Source organism: Pelobates fuscus, chromosome 2 (assembly GCF_036172605.1).
Source record: "Pelobates fuscus isolate aPelFus1 chromosome 2, aPelFus1.pri, whole genome shotgun sequence".
Classification (NCBI taxonomy): Eukaryota; Metazoa; Chordata; class Amphibia; order Anura; family Pelobatidae; genus Pelobates; species Pelobates fuscus.
Genome location: NC_086318.1, coordinates 319,689,826 through 319,707,870, shown reverse-complemented (window position 1 = coordinate 319,707,870; position 18,045 = coordinate 319,689,826). Strand labels below are relative to the sequence as shown.

The 18,045-nt window shown below is 48.0% G+C and overlaps 1 protein-coding gene across 1 annotated transcript in view; it reads left to right on the top strand.

Moving 5' to 3' along the window:
- Positions 1-18,045, top strand: part of MTRES1 (mitochondrial transcription rescue factor 1) — a 58,471-nt gene that overhangs the window by 225 nt on the left and 40,201 nt on the right. Inside the window, exon 2 of the mRNA XM_063441797.1 lies at positions 498-808. Within this exon, the coding sequence (XP_063297867.1) occupies positions 498-808 (311 nt within the window). The remainder of the gene's footprint in view (positions 1-497; positions 809-18,045) is intronic.

Sequence of the window (18,045 nt, the reverse complement as noted above, 5' to 3'; positions counted from 1 at the left end):
TATACACAAAACACCAGGGGGGCATCCAGGTCTAATAGGCCTGAGAGAGGAACTAATTGGTGGTCAGATTTTACTGTCAAATGTTTCAAGTGCAAAGAGGATGGTCAAAGACTGTCCATTGAAAGATGAACCTATGGAATGCAATTTGGGCAAAGATGAGGGAGCACGTTCATTTTTGATCAACTGTTATGGTACTGTTAACAATGACTATGATAATAACCCTCATAAATGCTGTGTAACTGTGAATGGAAAAATGTCTAAAGCATTACTTGAGTCAGGTAGTATGGTTACGTTGGTAGCAGAGTCTATAATACCTTGTGTAAAACCTGATCATGTAGAGAAAATAGGCATTATCTGTGTTCATGGTGATAAAAAAGAATAGCCCACTGCAGAAGTAAATATTGGAACCCAGTATGGGGATTTAAAATACCGAGTGGGTGTAGTACCTAGATTAGCCCATGAGGTAGTGATCGGTAGAGACTTTCTACATTTTCTAGAACTATGGGCAGCTGTACAAAAGATAGACCACAGTTTATCAGAAATTAGTCAATCTGCCGAGGATAATGTGTTCCCTTTTTCCAATATTGACTTGAGTTTTGACCACTGTGACAGAAAAATAAGAAAAAGAAGAAAATACTGCCCTAAACCAGTATTAATAGGAGATTACTCAGCTCAAACTAGTGAGGAGCCTACTAATACTGCAGACAAGGATAATGACTTAATTGATATTGGGATCAGTCCTGGTAATTTTAAAAGTGCTCAGTGGGAAGATCCCACTTTAGTGACAGCTAGAAATGATATTAAAGTTGTAAATGGAGTTGCTAATCAGCCAGGAGAAGCACTGCCGTTCCCCTATTTTTTTATTTTTAATTCTTTGTTTTATTTGTGCATAGTTTGAACATATGTGTTTGCACTGCCCCAACAGCGGGTGCAAGCGTGTGTGAAGACATAATGTTATAACATTGGTAAGGCATAGAATAACATTGCACATTTTTTGATCATCAGAGTATGTAACTATTTGAGTGTTAAACATTGAGCAGGCTTAAGCGATTAGACATATTGATAACTTAAGTTAATGATTGATTGCATAAGTGCCAATTAACTCGTTAGAGTCTAACAATCATAGTCTTAGTTGAGTAAAACAAGTTACAATCTGGGCGTATTTAGTCCAGCTGTGTAGCAATGTTAATCAGCATTCTGTAATCTGGCTGAGCTCACTAGTCTACCCTCCATAAAGGGGGGCTCTCTAAGTAGGAAAACACTGTCCACTGTATATTAAGTTGGTGCAGCATGCTAGGCTAACTATTAAGAATAAACCATAACCAATAACTGGGGCACATTTAAGTTAAGCAGGTCATCCGCGGTGGGCTAAGTCTTAAGAAACTCAGATGGTAGGCGGCAGGCATAATGCTATGTGAGAGTCACCGGTCAGCCGATTCCCAGGATCGGAAATGTCCAGGAGTGTGCTGGTGGGTCGCAGAGGTCTCCCCAGCAGACATGCCTTTAAAGGACCAAACTTGTCATAGGTCCTTAAGGGGTTAAAAGAAGAGATTAGCCTGCTGCAGGTAAGGGAGAAAAAGAGAGAGAGAGAGAGAGAGAGAGAGAGAGAGAGAGAAAAAACAATTGTGTTTATTGCAAATCCATTTTTTTATTTTTATTTTTTTAAATTGGTAAGTGGGAAAGCCACCCAATTACAGATAGTGATTTCTGTCTAGTAAGAGCTCAAGTAAGAGCAAGGAATTTTTGTTTGTTTATTATTATTTAAAGCACCTGTTTTTCTTATTCTTATACCCTAGAAGGCTGTGGTTACTGCAAGATCAGTGACAAAATCCTACCTGTAAAAGAGGTGGTTTGTTACAACATATACCAATAAAAGTTATTTTTAAAAAAACATTATTAATTTTTTTTTTTATTGTGTTACATGTTCTCCACTGTTATTGGTTTCACTTTTAGACTCTTTGTCACTCTCATAAAATGTAGACAATATGGAATCCATAGTGATAAATTACAACATTGTACCACATATAAGTAATAGTGAAACATTCAACCAGGGAAATTCTAAGCACCAAAATGTGGAGTACACCAGAATCCCGTTCTTATTGCCCCCTCCCCATCCTCTGATCCCCCTTCCCCAGTGGACCTTTGTTTAGAAGTTTTCCTTTGCAGTAGAGCCGCTTGTTCATACGTCTAGTGCACATTATACAGAATAGAAGTCCTCCTGAATCTGTGACACTTGACATACCTCTAGTGTGCTATTGGTATCGTTGTTCACTGCTCGTTCCGTTGTGAAAAGTGTACTTCATATAATTATTAGAAATTCATACATATATGTCTTCATTTTTTTTTTTTTTATTCTTTACTTTTTGTTGTGCATGAAATAACAGTATACCTGCTCTGCCCCAATAGCAGTCACAAATAGTATGATAACAGGCAAGACATTACATAAGAATACACATCACTTTTTCTTTTTTTAGAGTAGGTTAAGAGAGAGTTATAACATTAGATGATTTGAGATTAGCTACATGCTGACTAGGCAACTTGTCATATCTTCACACCAATACAGTTAACATATCCTATTCGTTGACAGCGCTTTTCTAAATAATAATAACATCAGGCCATATCTGAAAAGGTTATGACGGAAAATAAAATATGCTGTAAACTAAAGGTTGTGATATTTTCAACATTGTCATGCTTAAGGCCAATTATACTCATATTCAGCGGTATCTGTTAACGTCTCTTTAAATCTCTATTATAAAGGCGCTTAAACATCCAACTGAGAGTACAGGAAACAAGTAACACGCTTTTCAGTACTGGTATTAGTTGATACACTCATATCACTGGCTTCTGTGAACACCTATTTATATCTATGCTGTCGAATGACTGTATGTACAGGTTAAATGTAAGGCTATCATGTAGCGTATTGCATTTCCTGGATTATAAAGCGGTAATCGATTCTACATCTAAACAAGGTGTACCGATAATAAAAGCAATTCACAAATGATCAGCTAAACTCTGTATCTTTAAAGTAAACGTAAATAGGTAAGAGACTTTGGTTGTATTTTTTAACGTGCACAAATTGTTCAAGATATACAGGTGTATGTAGTTGTGTCTTGTACGCTTAGATAGGAGTGAGAAGTGAACATGTTATGCAGACATCTAATGTTAAAAGTGTTGCTAAACAGGCTTATAATGAGTTGCTTGCTAGTAGGATGGCTAGCTCAGGTGCAGGCATAAGTTGGGTGTATGCATAGTGTTGGGCTCATTCTGCAGCGTCCAGTTTAAGTGACGTGCCGTCCAGGCTGTGCGGTTTAACCGATCCCCATGCCCTGCAGTGCCGGTGCCTTGTGCTGTAGCCGGCGGGGATCCCCCCTCTCAGGGCCCCTCCATCTTCCCGCCGGGATGCAGTCCGAGTGCACAGCAGTACAGATCTCCTGTCTTGTGGTGAGCATGTCGTGTTCTTGTTTTCTGTGGTGGGGCCTGTGATGCTTGCACTGGCTGGAGGCCTCTGCCGTTTGTTATAGGGAGGTTCCCCCTCGCGTCCCTGCACCCATGAGTAGAGGTATCAGGCTGGGTTGTGCCTGGGAATCGGGGAGCCTCTGTCATGGTGTTTTCTCCCAGGAAAGGTAGTGGTCTCCGTGTGGGAAGGGGGGGATTGGGCATGTAGTCCTGGGGTTTGTCGCTGTTTAGTCGGTTGACTCAGCGCCAGTGGTCTGTTGCCGACCCGCTGAGGCTTGTGTCGGGTCTCCCGCCTTCTCCTCCCGGCCTTCCAAATTGTGTGGTGCAGCATGGCAACCTGTGGGGTTGTTGCCGCTGGTGCCTCCGCTGGAGCGCTCCTGTGGGCTGAGAGCTTGTCCCAGAAGTCGGCTAGCAGGCGGTCCAGCCATTCCGAGAGTGGCGGCAGTGTCTGGCACGTGGTGGCAGTGTCTGGCACTGTCTGGCACGTGGCGTCCGCCATGTTGTGTAGTGCCGGACCGACGGTGCAGGTATGCCTGGGTTGGTGCCGTGCACCTGAGTTGTGAGCCGTGTGCCGGGATATCCTTCTCCGGCGGGGGGGGGGGGGGGGGGGGGAGAGTGTGTTGGGGAGACCTCCAACTAGGTTGGCTGCAGTCCGCAGAGGGATCGGCCACTTCCCCCCGTGCCGGTTTCAGCCGCGGTACTGATTAAATTTTGCTTCCGTGGTGGGCCCTTGTCTCTGATGCTGAAAGGCAGGCAATTTTAGGGCTCAGTGCAGGTTTGTAGCTTAATTTAGGCATTTTTTGAGAGGAGGTCTCCTGATGTGCGACCGTTCGGCTTGGCTGCTAGGCTCCACCCCCTATATGTCTTCATTTTTACTGTTATGCTATGTAATGTTTTATGTTATACTTTGTCTCACCCATTGAAAAAAATAAATGTAAAAAAAAGGAGGGGACGTTAATTGTTGGAGTGTTCCATTAATTGCCTTGGGATTCCATCCTCAGGGAGGGGCAGTGTTTTATGCCCAGCTATTGAGTGAACTGCCTCAGGTAAACTTAGATGGACAGGTAAGAGCCACTGTTAATGTCCAGCCCCCTTGTGCTGCAGGCAATACCAGGAAAATAAATTTAGAATTGAAGTTCAGAAATGGCTCAGAGGCAGGAACTCAGGCCTAGAATGGCAGAAGACCCCAGGTTCAAATCCCCTGTTGGGCCCTTCTGGGGTGACTACACCTGGATGGCACGGTGAGAACTGTGACAGGTGCAATTACTCAACTTTTAGTTTACCAGAAAAAATTATTGAATCCCCTCTTTATTTTCTTTTGTTTTTTTTAATGTTTTCTGAGATAATCATTTGAAATCTAGTAAATTTCCACAACTTTTTGGGATCCTCAATCCAGTGTGTCTCCTGGATAAAGGCCCCATCTATATTCTGCTCTTGCATTTAAGGGAAACTCCAGTGACAATCCGTTTTCCTGGCACTGCAGGTACCCTCTCCCTCCCACCCCCCCATCCGAGGTAGCTGAAGGGGTGAAAACCCCTTCAGGTCACTTACCTGAGACCCCGCCGGTGTCCCTCGGCGGTGGTTTCGGGTCGGTGTCGCTCCTCCCAGTAATCGCGTCAGCCGGTGGGCGAGACTGATCCTGCCTGCCGGCTGAGTAAACCTAATGCGCATTCGCGGCAATGCCGCGCACGCACATTAGGTCTCCCCATAGGAAAGAATTGAAAAAGATTTTCAATGCTTTCCTATGGGGAATTGAGCAACGCTGGAGGTCCTCACACAGCGTGAGGACGTCCAGCGACGCTCTAGCAAAGAAAATCTTTGCTATCAATGCAGAAGTGCCCTCTAGTGGCTGTCTAGTAGACAGCCACTAGAGGTGGCGTTAACCCTGCAATGTAATTATTGCAGTTTATAAAAAACTGCAATAATTACAGTTGCAGGGTTGAGAGTAGTGGGAGTTGGCACCCACACATCCCTGAGGAAGTCCAGAGAAGGACGAAACGCGTTGGAATTGTTTTATTTTTGTTTTTAAACCGAACTTTTGTTTGTAATTTGTTTGGTGCTGCTACTGCTGTTCCTGATCTTGTATCCTGTACCCTGATTGGTCCAGTTGCTGCTTACCTATACCACCCAGTGTGGAGACATGCTGTTTTTACTTTGATACACTGTAAGTGCAATATATACAAATAAATTGTTATTTTTATACAATCTGCACTATCCATTTTCTCTTCTCTGTTTGGAGTGCATTAGAAGATTTATCATCATCCTCTACTGAGTTTCATCGCTGGAGGTCTTTCATATCATCCAGTTCCCTAATACAGAGGGAGACATGCCTGAATTCACCTTACTTTTGTGAGTTTTCTACCACACATACTGCTCAGTGGTCTCTAACAATATTACCCTATGTACTGTTTATATATATTCTTGCAGATACCAATTTTGAGTCTGTACATTTCTACATATCTTCAGCTGGTATTATATTTATTTACATATTATCACTTTTGGTGATTCACATCATTTTGTATCCTTCACATTTTGTACCTTTGGTTTTCTCTCTTTTTCTTGTCGGAGTTGGCACCCAGACCACTCCAATGAGCAGAAGTGGTCTGGGTGCCTGGAGTGTCCCTTTAAATTATACAAAGATCTCCTTTTGTATGAAGAATTAAGGCCCTTGGTATTAATAGTAAGAAATGTCTAAGACATATATATATAGTTTGATTATTCCATTTCCGACCCCCTTTTACTTTCCAATACTTTCCCTGTGTCCATTGACATTTTGTTTTGTCTTCAGTATGTGGTTTTAACTTGATTTCTTTAGATTCTATTCTGATTCTTACTCTGCCCTCTCTCCGCTTTTCCCCTCAGCCAACCAGAGATCTTTCAAATTTACCACAAAATAAAAATAGATAATGTTTACCTCAAAATATGTGCTACTAACCTTAGTTAGTCCTTTCACAAAGTACAATAAGGATTTTACCATATCCTATAATCTGTTTCCAATCAAATTAAAATCTTAGTCATCTTTTATTAATACATTCCCTTTCAGTGAATGGTTTTTAATACATTCCCTATTACCTTTACTACTAATAGTGCTCCCTGAAATTCTTTTAAAAATTCTAAATATTTAACTTCTATTTTCCACTCAGATACTGGAAAGACAGATGAAATAAATAAATAATATACACTGCTCCAAAAAATAAAGGTAACACAAAAACAACACATCCTAGATCTGAATGAATTAAATATTCTTCTGAAATACTTTGGTCTTTACATAGTTGAATGTGCTGACAACAAAATCACACAAACCTAAAAAAATGGCAATCAAATTTTTCAACCCATGGAGGTCTGGATTTGGAGTCACAAAAATTAAAGTGGAAAAACACACTACAGGCTGATCCAACTTTGATGTAATGTCCTTTAAACAAGTCAAAATGAGGCTCAGTAGTGTGTGTGGCCTCCACATGCCTGTATGACCTCCCTACAACGCCTGTGCATGCTCCTGATGAGGTGGCAGATGGTCTCCGAAGGGATCTCCTCCCAGACCTGGACGAAAGCATCTGCCAAGTGCAACAGTCTGTGGTGCAACGTGACGTTGGTGGATGGAGCGAGACATGATGTCCCAGATGTGCTCAATTGGATTCAGGACTGTGGAACGGGCGGGCCAGTTCATAGCATTAATGCCTTCGTCTTGCAGGAACTACTGACACACTCCAGCCACATGAGGTCTAGCATTGTCTTGCATTAGGAGGAACCCAGGGCCAACCACAACAGCATATGGTCTCACAAGGGGTCTGAGGATCTCATGGGGGGCACATGGGGGGCTGTTCGGCCCCCCCCCCCCCAAAGAAATGCCACCCCACACCATTACTGACCCACTGCCAAACCGGTCATACTGGAGGATGTTGCAGGCAGCAGAACGTTCTTCACGGCGTCTCCAGACTCTATCACGTCTGTCACATGTGCTCATTGTGAACCTGCTTTCATCTATGAAAAGCACAGGGCGCCAGTGGCGAATTTGCCAATCTTGGTGTTCTCTGGCAAATGCCAAACGTCCTGCATGGTGTTGGGCTGTAAGCACAACCCCCACTTGTGGACGTCGGGCCCTCATACCACCCTCATGGAGTCTGTTTCTGACCATTTGAGCAGACACATGCACATTTGTGGCCTGCTGGAGGTAATTTTGCAGGGCTCTGGCAGTGCACCTCCTGTTCCTCCTTGCACAAAGGCTGAGGTAGCGGTCCTGCTGCTGGGTTGTTGCCCTCCTACGGCCTCCTCCTGCCTCCTCCCACGTACTGGCCTGTCTCCTGGTAGCGCCTCCATGCTCTAGACACTACGCTGACAGACACAGCAAACCTTCTTGCCACAGCTCGCATCGATGTGCCATCCTGGATGAGCTGCACTACCTGAGCCACTTGTGTGGGTTGTAAACTCCGTCTCATGCTACCACTAGAGTGAAAGCACCACCAGCATTCAAAAGTGACCAAAACATTAGCAAGGAAGCATAGGAACAAGAAGTGGTCTGTGGTCACCACCTGCAGAAGCACTCCTTTATTGGGGGTGTCTTGCTAATTGCCTATAATTTCCACCTGTTGTCTATCCCATTTGCACAACAGCATGTGAAATTGATTGTCACTCAGTGTTGCTTCCTAAGTGGACAGTTTGATTTCACATGACAGGTGTATAGTCGCCATTTGGGCAGTCGGAATCCAGGACAAACCACCCCCATAACCTAACCCAATAACACACGGACACTAAGTATTATGGGGAAATTTGTCCACAGCTTTATTAACCAATAATAATAATAATAATAATAATAATAATAATAATAACAATAATAAATTAACATATTCAACATGGGTCATTGCCCCCCATACTCCGCCCCCTCGCATCCTGTTCTTTCGGCTACCATACAAAAGGCAATGACCCCCATATAATAACACCTATACATATTTATAACATATTTATAACATACACCAACATTCCAAAATGCCAACCAACCATTAACCACGGCAGGGGTATACCCGGATACCCCTGCCACACCAGGTTCTGAGTCACCTCCAGGACTCGAAACCTCTCAACCACCGATGACCACAATCTGTTATTCCACCTCACGTTCATCCAGGGGAGCCTATTTCCTCTCCTTCGGCTCCCCGTCCCGCCGCTGTGAAAGAAACGGGTTAAATAAACACATAACAAACAAAGGGAGGGTGGGTGGGACAAACTCAACCGGGTAGAAAGTTAGAATGACTCACCTAAAATGGCTGCTCATTTAAATAGCCAATCCTACTTACCCATAATCCAACCCTTGCTTACTTCCTCCTAAGCCCGCCTCCTAACCCCTGTCAAGGCCTTTTTCCGCTTAGCTGTGCTCTAGCTACATGGGGCTACATGACAGGTGTATAGTCGCCATTTGGGCAGTCGGAATCCAGGACAAACCACCTGTGGCGAAACCGACCTCGCCACGTGTCCTTGGAGGGGGCTGATTGCCCGCCTCTTGCCTTTGGACTATGGACCAGACTTTATGGGAATGTGATACCCCAGATAGCCATACCATGGAGCCTATTCATATAATGAAAGACTATGGGAAAGACTTTAGCTCCATGGCAATTGTACTGTGTGAGTAGGATCTGCGCGCTATTCGGTAGTTTTGTGCGTGCAGATCCCAGCTATCTGGGGATAGGTGAAATGTCTGTGTGTTATGTGTAAATGTGACTTTATGTATTTTAAAGTGTTTTATGTTGTTTTGCAACCATGTGGTTAATGGAGTCTGCCTTTAGTCCTGGGTAATTGGATTACTTCTCCAATTAAGTCCAGGGCAGAAGGGAGGAAACCAGGGTGCATTGTGGGGATGTTTTTCTGCCAGCCAGAAAGGAACAAAAGATACTTTTAGTAACTTTTAAACCCCTGGTCGGATTCATGCCATTTTTTAATATGTTGTTCCCCTGAATGGATTGATTGTGGATATGTATTTTTATGTGAATGTGATGTATGGTTTTAAAGTTATGAAAGTTGTGTAAAAGTATATTTTACACTGTATGCATAATGGGATTATGTGTCACACTAAGGGGAGGGGATGTGTGGGATGTAACATCTATGTCATTGGTTCTTTTATGCCTCCCCCTGGGTGTGGCCTGTATGTGTGAGTTGGAAATAAAAGCCAGGCTGGATGAGCCAGTCCAGAGTTCCTGTTTTACCCTCAAAGTGATGTGTCGTCTCATTATTGGGGGGAAGGATTTATTGCATGCTGTTCCAGTTGACTGCTAGGAGTACAAGCCTATTCGTATGGTTCCTATTCAATGGTCTACAGCATTCATATGCTTGGGAGAATTTAAAGGTTTCTCGGATTCGGTGATTGTGGTGTCTGCCAGAGTGCTTGGAGTCCTCAGGAAGCACTAGGAGCATCCATTAACGGAGGTACCAAGTCGGGGTGCCAGGTGATCCGTTACACCACCCCCATAACCTAACCCAATAACACACGGACACTAAGTATTATGGGGAAATTTGTCCACAGCTTTATTAACCAATAATTATAATAATAATAATAATAATAATAATAATAATAATAACAATAATAAATTAACATATTCAACATGGGTCATTGCCCCCCATACTCCGCCCCCTCGCATCCTGTTCCTTCGGCCACCATACAAAAGGCAATGACCCCCATATAATAACACCTATACATATTTATAACATATTTATAACATACACCAACATTCCAAAATGCCAACCAACCATTAACCACGGCAGGGGTATACCCGGATACCCCTGCCACACCAGGTTCTGAGTCACCTCCAGGACTCGAAACCTCTCAACCACCGATGACCACAATCTGTTATTCCACCTCACGTTCATCCAGGGGAGCCTATTTCCTCTCCTTCGGCTCCCCGTCCCGCCACAAGCTCAGAATTTGACCCCTTAAGCTGTCTGAGCTCCGCCACCCCGAAGAAACAGAGCCATCCGGATACCATCCTGCCAACCCAAGTTGAGCAGGTCCAAACCCACCTCCGAGAGGTGAACACCATCCGAGCGGTAGTATCCCGGCAACCCTTCCTCCAGCTCCAGGTGCCTTACTACCACACCCCCAACCTTCCGCACAAAGCTTGCCATCAAGCTATTTACCTTCTTCCTGCACTTATCCATAGCTACCGGATCCCGAGCGTGCCGCCACCGGCGCCTCGGGACAATCTCCGACCACACCAACATAACCCCCGGAAGCAGGCCCCTCAACTTATTGATGTCCTGCTTCATCCACTTCACCAGCCGTCGTTGCGGCGTAAGGCCCAGGTCATTACCCCCAATATGCAGGACCAGTAAGTCCGGCGTGTATCCCGCCGCCAGCATCCCAAGCAGTTTGCCACAAACATCCCCCCAGCAAAAACCCCGATACCCAAACCAGCGAACTGCCAACTGGCCCCTCGGAAAACCCAGCTGCTGGCCTTGCGCTCGAACTGCGGCCCTCCTCTCGGCCCAGAAGACAAACGAATGGCCCACGATCCATGCCTCACGCCCTGGGGGGAAAAACAAATGATGAGGGAAGTCCGACAGAGACCCCCACCCCAGCCCAAATAACACAGAGAACCGTTACAGTACAGCCAGTTACAAGTCGCTCATCCCCAGCATATATACATTTTTTTTTTTTTTGCATAAAACGGTCCCCAAACTCATTATTCCAACAGACCCAATCGGACATAGGAACGGAATCTTACTGATTCCCACCTCCCGATCCGTTTCACCACCTCGTCCCCCAATCCCAACCGAGCCGCCTCCGTGGCAGCCCCAATACGGAACGAGTGTGTTCCAAATCGTTCAGGATGAAGCCCTAACTTGCCCAAGCCCAACCGAAAAACTTTCGTGAACTGAAACCGAGAGAGGGAGGATCCGTCGGCATGCACCAACAACGAACCCCCCATCACTGGCCTCCGTGCCAGGTACTCTGCCGTAGCAGCCAACGGGCACAAAGCCGAGCCCGGCAAGGCCCCCAGTGCCACGTCCCGGCCTACGCAGCGGACATCCATCTTGGAGCTGCCCAGGTGCACCACCACCTTCCCATCCAAGACACGAACCCCCGAAAATTGCAAGCCCCCTTGCACCCTCTTATTAGCGCTCCCCAATTCCCCAATTCAGAATGCCCCAAAAAACGCCAAAATAAACGCCACCTTGAACAGAGAAGCCTCGAACCCATCGAAACAGATTTCAGGCAACAAACCCACCAAATCCCCTAGTAGTCGAACCGACACCGGGCGCCTGGTATCCGGCGACCTGCGTCCCTTGCGATAGCCCTTCAGGGCTTGCCTGATAATGAAGGTCTTAGTAAAGTCCTCCTTCCCATGCCATCTGAACCAAAACGCCATCGCCGCCATGGACCTGTCCACCATGGCAGGTGACGCCCTTGTTGCCAGCAACTGACAAGTGTACCACAGGAAAGCATCCCGCAGGGCCTCCCCGCTGTCCACGGCCAGCCCGTCCAGCGACCGCTCCCACAGGCCCCAAACCTTACTGTACGAGGCCCAAGTGGCCGGTGCCAGAGAAGCCTTCACAAGTCCACCAAGCAGGATGTTCCCAGCTGCCAAATCTCGTCCGGGCAAGCCTGCCCGTCCTTCGAAGCCCCCGGCGCCACCAGCCAGAATCGGGACCACTGAAAACGAGACAGAGCATCAGCCACCTCATTCAAATAACCGGGAACATGCTGCGCGCGAAAAACAACATTCCGAGACATACACAGCAATACCAATCGCCTAAGCAGCCTAACCACCGGCATGGAGGCCGCAGACTGACGATTCACCGCGTGAACCACCGCCATGTTATCCGAGAAAAAGACCACTTTCCGATTACGCAGCCTGTCGCCCCATAGTGCCATCGCAACCACTAACGGGAATAACTCAAGGAAAGCCAAGTTGCGCATAAGAGGGCTCGAACCCCAAGAGTCCGGCCACCTCTCCGCACACCAACAGCCACCAAAGTATGCCCCAAAACCCACACTACCCGAAGCATCCGTGAAAAGCTCAAGCTCGGCCGATGACTGGCCCTCCTGCCTGAACAACACTGTCCCATTGAAATCCCGCAAGAAGGCATCCCAAATGCCCAAATCCTCCTTCATGGCCGCCGACACCCGGATGAAATGGTGCGGAGACCGAACCCCCGCAGTAGCAGCCGACAGGCTGCGACTGAAAACCCTTCCCATCGGGATTACCCGACACGCAAAATTGAGCAGCCCAATCAAAGACTGGAGCTGCCGCAGAGTAACCTTGCGCGCCCCCGCCACAGCGGCCACCGCCCCTCGAAGCCTGTCCAGCTTATCCCGAGGCAGCCTGCATTCACCCAACCCAGAGTCAATCTCCAGACCCAGGAAACTCAGACACGTGGTCGGGCCTTCAGTTTTGTCCGCCGCCAGCGGAACCCCGAAGTGGCTCGCCACCCACTCAACCGTCCGCAGCAGGCGCAGGCATTCCAAGGAATCAGCCGGCCCCACGCACAGAAAATCATCTAAATAATGTACAATAAAACGATTCCCTGCTTCCACCCGTACCACCCATTCGAGAAAAGTGCTAAATTTCTCAAAATAGGAGCACGAGATGGAACAACCCATGGGCAGGCACAAGTCCACGAAGTAGTCCCCTTCGAAGAAACACCCCAGCAGGTGATGACAGTCCCGGTGGACCGGCAGCAGCCGAAACTCGGCCTCAATATCCACCTTTGCCATCAGAGCCCCACGCCCGGCCCGCCGGACCAAATCGACCGCCCGGTCGAAAGACGCATAAGACACCGAGCACAAGTCCTTATGAATACCGTCATTCACCGACTCACCCTTCGGGTACGAGAGATGATGAATGAGCCTAAATTTACCCGGCTCCTTTTTGGGAACCACCCCGAGTGGGGAAATCCGCAGGCCTTCCAGCGGAGGCACTGTGAATGGGCCCGCCATGCGGCCTAGCCCGACTTCCTTGCCCAGCTTCTCCCTAACCACGTCCGGGAAGTCAGCCACAGACTTCAGGTTGCGCAGCCTTCCCGATCCCCCCTCCCGCTCCTGAAACGGAATGAAAAACCCCTTCTCAAAACCCGCCCGGAGCACAGCGGCATCCGCCCTGTTAACGTAGCGGCTTAGCCATGGCTCCATCGCGCTTAGCCTCACTGGGGTTAAGCCCAGGGGAAGGAGATGCTCCCCCTCCACCGGCCGCGGCCGCAGCACCGGCGCCACCGGACTTCCCTTTCTTGAAGCAGCGGTTGAGCCCATGAGCGCCTCCGCAGCCGGAGCACTCGTGCTTGAAGCGACAGGTGGTCCCCCATTTGCATTGGCCCTCATTATAGAGCCAACATAAGCCCTTTGGTAAGGCGGCCGACGAGGCGGACTGCCCCCTAGCGCCGGCCGAGTTCTGAAAGGGCTGCGCCTTTTGCGCCATCATTAACTTCATCCAGAGCGGCAGGTCCATTGGGTCCCACCGCATACCCGGGTTAGCCGCCAGCCGCTGCCTAAACTGCTCATCGTACCGCCACCACGCCAACCCTCCGTAAGTCCGATACGCTTCCCAAATACCGTCCAAATAACAAAACAGCGAGGAGCATAACCCCGGCGATTTCTCGCCGAGCACGCTAGCCAACACGCAAAAGGCCCTCAGCCAATTCCCGAAGGATTTCGGAATCTTGCGATACCGCTTCCTCTTCTCCTCCTCCTCCTTCTTCTCGTCCTTCTTATCCTCCTCCTTGAGGTCTATAAAGTCCTCCAAGGGGAGGAGGGAGAAGATCTCACAAAACTCCCCCTTCCATATCTTATCCTTCACTTCCTGCTTCAGATGGACCCCCAACGGGCCCGCAAACGACACATACGCGTGCTGTCTAGCCGCGTCGGGAATGCCCCCTGTCAACTCAGCCCTCTCGCTCCCAATCTCCCCCACGTCCTGCGGCAACACCATATCCCCGCCCGAACTAGGCCCAGTGGAGTTCCCAACCCGAGAGCCCGTAGCCCCAACGCCCGGGGCCCACACCTGACCAATGCCGCTAGTGTCACCCCCCGCCCCCAATGAGTGGAGTAGTGCCTGAAGTGTGGTAATTAATGCGTTAGAGTGTAGTGACCCACTGGACTCACCGGCCAAGCCCCCCGAAACCGGGACGGCGGGGGCTGCAGTGCGGATCGCCCGACATCCAGGAAGAGGAACTTCCGCTGCTGTCTCGCCGACCGGGGAGCCCACCCGGTGATCAGCCTGCGAGGAGGCGGAACGGCTCCGAGACCTAGGACAAGGAGAAGAAGTCCTGGGTAGGGTGTAACGGACATCAATACCCCTCCCGTCACGACCCCGGGAGCGCCTGCTCTGTACCGAAGCCTCCCGCTGACCTCTACCACCACGTGGCACCCTGGGACCCCTGGGGCTACGACTCCTCCCGTCTCTACTAGTAGGCCGCCCCTGCCGACCATACCTAGGGGCTGCCGCACATTCCCCTGCCGAGCTGTCCGAGGGGGAGCAGTGCCGACCCGACCTCCCCCGCGCCTCCCGTGACCCCTGCGACCTAACGGGTGATGGACTATCGCTACCACTCTCAGAATCCGGGCCCCCCCGCCGCCCGACCACTACCGAGGATCCCGATCCCCGACCTCCTGCATTCCTCCGACTGACCGCTTCCGTAACCCCTTTTCCTGCGCCTATCCCCCCCGCCCGTTTACCCTTACCCCCCTTCTGACTAGACCCCGACAGCCCGGACCTACCCACCACCCCTACGGGGGACCCGCTTTCCGACCTGGCCACCTCTCGAGACCCCCCCCTGCCCCTGGAACTCACCCCTTTCGATCTACGCTTACGCTTAGGGGCCCCGGGACCCTCCCCCCTTAGGACTAAGGCCTGGGCACCCCCCACTGGCCTACTCTCGCCTCTCTCCGTGGCAGAGCTCCCCTTAACAACCTTCCCGCCAAGAGGGCCCCGGCCGGAGCCCCCTGCACTTGCCTGCTGCCTCCCAGGCCGGCCACGCGGTCTCCCGGATCCGGCCTCGTCATCCTCGGTACTCTCCGATGGGGGGGAAGCCCGCCCCGACCTCCCCTCCGTGGGTCTTGCAACGCCAGGGGGCCGCCCTGCCACGTCCGACCCGACAGCAGCCGCGCCCCCGTCCACGACATCCTTCTGCCTCCGAGTGCCCGTCCGAGGCTCCGTCCGCACGCGGGGAGGCAAGGCCTCGACCACGCGGCTCCCGGGCCTGCTGCCGGTCGCCACCGGAACCCCACTGCTACCGGGGACAACTTCACCGGGCCCCGTGCCCGGGCTCAGCCTCCTCGGGGGCCTCCGGGCCCTGACCGGTCTCCCGCCATCGCCGTCCCGATCCGCCGCCTCCGCCAGGGCAGGGCCGAGCTGTGCCCGTAGCCAGTCCACACCCTGATGCCGTGCTGCCGACCTGATCCCCTCCAGCAATCGCTCCACGTCGTCCATTGGTCCTGCAGAGGAGACAAAGAAAATCCAACCGAGCAAAGTCCGCGCACACCGAGGTGAACACAAACTCAACCGGGTAGAAAGTTAGAATGACTCACCTAAAATGGCTGCTCATTTAAATAGCCAATCCTACTTACCCATAATCCAACCCTTGCTTACTTCCTCCTAAGCCCGCCTCCTAACCCCTGTCAAGGCCTTTTTCCGCTTAGCTGCGCTCTAGCTACATGGGGCTACAGAAGTGTGATTGACTTGGAGTTACATTGTGTTGTTGAAGTGTTCCTTTTATTTTTTTGAGCAGTGTGTGTATATATATATATCTTTCTTACTTTATTAGTCACCTCATAGTGTTTAGTGTCTCTTATTTATAGGTTTTATTTCTATTTCCCTTCTGTACTATTCTACTGTATTTGTGCTATTTTAATTATCTCTCTTATTAATAGCTCTGTGTATTAGTGCAAAAACCTTTATTTACATCTTATTTACACACGTTCCTTAATATGTCAAGGTAGTTGGACTGAAACATTGATTATATGCAAATGCTTACAACAAATCCGCTCTTTTGTTTATTTTGAAGCCCTATGAGTGCTTTCTGTCACGTTTGAGTGATAGTTTTCAGTTTTCAGTTTTGTTTTTTTTCCCGCTTCCATATCTGCACACTATGCTGGCGCAATGCATTATGGGGCTGGTATATAATTTTTGGTATATAATTTTTTTCGAATAATTCCTTTCTCTCTCTCTCTCTCTCTCTCTCTCTAATCACAAACTCTGAATCCTCTCTCCTCAGCACTCACTTGTCCACTGCTTTCCTCCCTGCTTACTAGTAGGCAGAAGCTTTTGTTGTACAGTCTGGGACAGAGAAAGAGGTGGATATCGTGAGTGTAGCAGAAAGGGGACTGGGCACACTGAAAAAAAGAAACAGCAAGAGCATTTACATATTGTGCAAAATTAACTTTAAAGGGACACTATAGTCACCTGAACAACTTTAGCTTAATGAAGCAGTTTTGGTGTATAGAACATGGCCCTGCAGCCTCACTGCTCAATCCTCTGCCATTTAGGAGTTAAATCCCTTTGTTTATGAACCCTAGTCACACCTCCCTGCATGTGACTTGCACAGCCTTCCATAAACACTTCCTGTAAAGAAAGCCATATTTAGGCTTTCTTTATTGCAAGTTCTGTTTAATTAAGATTTTCTTATCCCCTGCTATGTTAATAGCTTGCTAGACCCTGCAAGAGCCTCCTGTATGTGATTAAAGTTCAATTTAGAGATTGAGATACAATTATTTAAGGTAAATTACATCTGTTTGAAAGTGAAACCAGTTTTTTTTTTCATGCAGGCTCTGTCAATCATAGCCAGGGGAGGTGTGGCTAGGGCTGCATAAACAGAAACAAAGTGATTTAACTCCTAAATGACAGTGAATTGAGCAGTGAAATTGCAGGGGAATGATCTATACACTAAAACTGCTTTATTTAGCTAAAGTAATTTAGGTGACTATAGTGTTCCTTTAAGTTAACTATTTTATAATCAGTCAGTCCACACAAATTGTATTCCACTAAATCCTTCATACGTTCCATTAAGGCAACATTATAGAACAAGAGCCTGTTTTGTTATATTTAAAATGTATTTATTTTTATCAATGGGCTTATTTTCTGGTCATGGGCCTGAAACTTCACTCACAGGATCAGAACCTTTACACAAACAGGGTGTAGAACAGATGTCGGGATTATTATTTTTTTTCTCCAACAAATTAGAAATCGCTATTTCTTTGGGTTCAGGAATTAAAACACAAGATGCAATGATTTGTATAACATAGCTAGGTGCCTGATGTTTCATAGTGAATGGATGACTGGGGTATAGATAAAACCCAATAATGGTTCTTTGGGGCAAACATGTCTACAACAAAATGTAACAAAGGTCAAAAAAGAGCGTGAAGATGGGGGTCCTAAGGTCAATATTACTCCTGTCATCATTTCGTGTTGCACCCATATTGTATTTCAACTTCATGTAAAACAGTCACATTGGAGAAATTCTTCAGCTTGGCCTAACGCTTGAAATTCATTGGTCAAGTGCCGTTTTAGTAAATAATCCTGGAGCCTCAAATAAACTTCACATTTGTAATATTTGATGAAAATTCAAAAATTTTCCTCATAATTGCATGCCTGATATTTACTAAATACAATTATG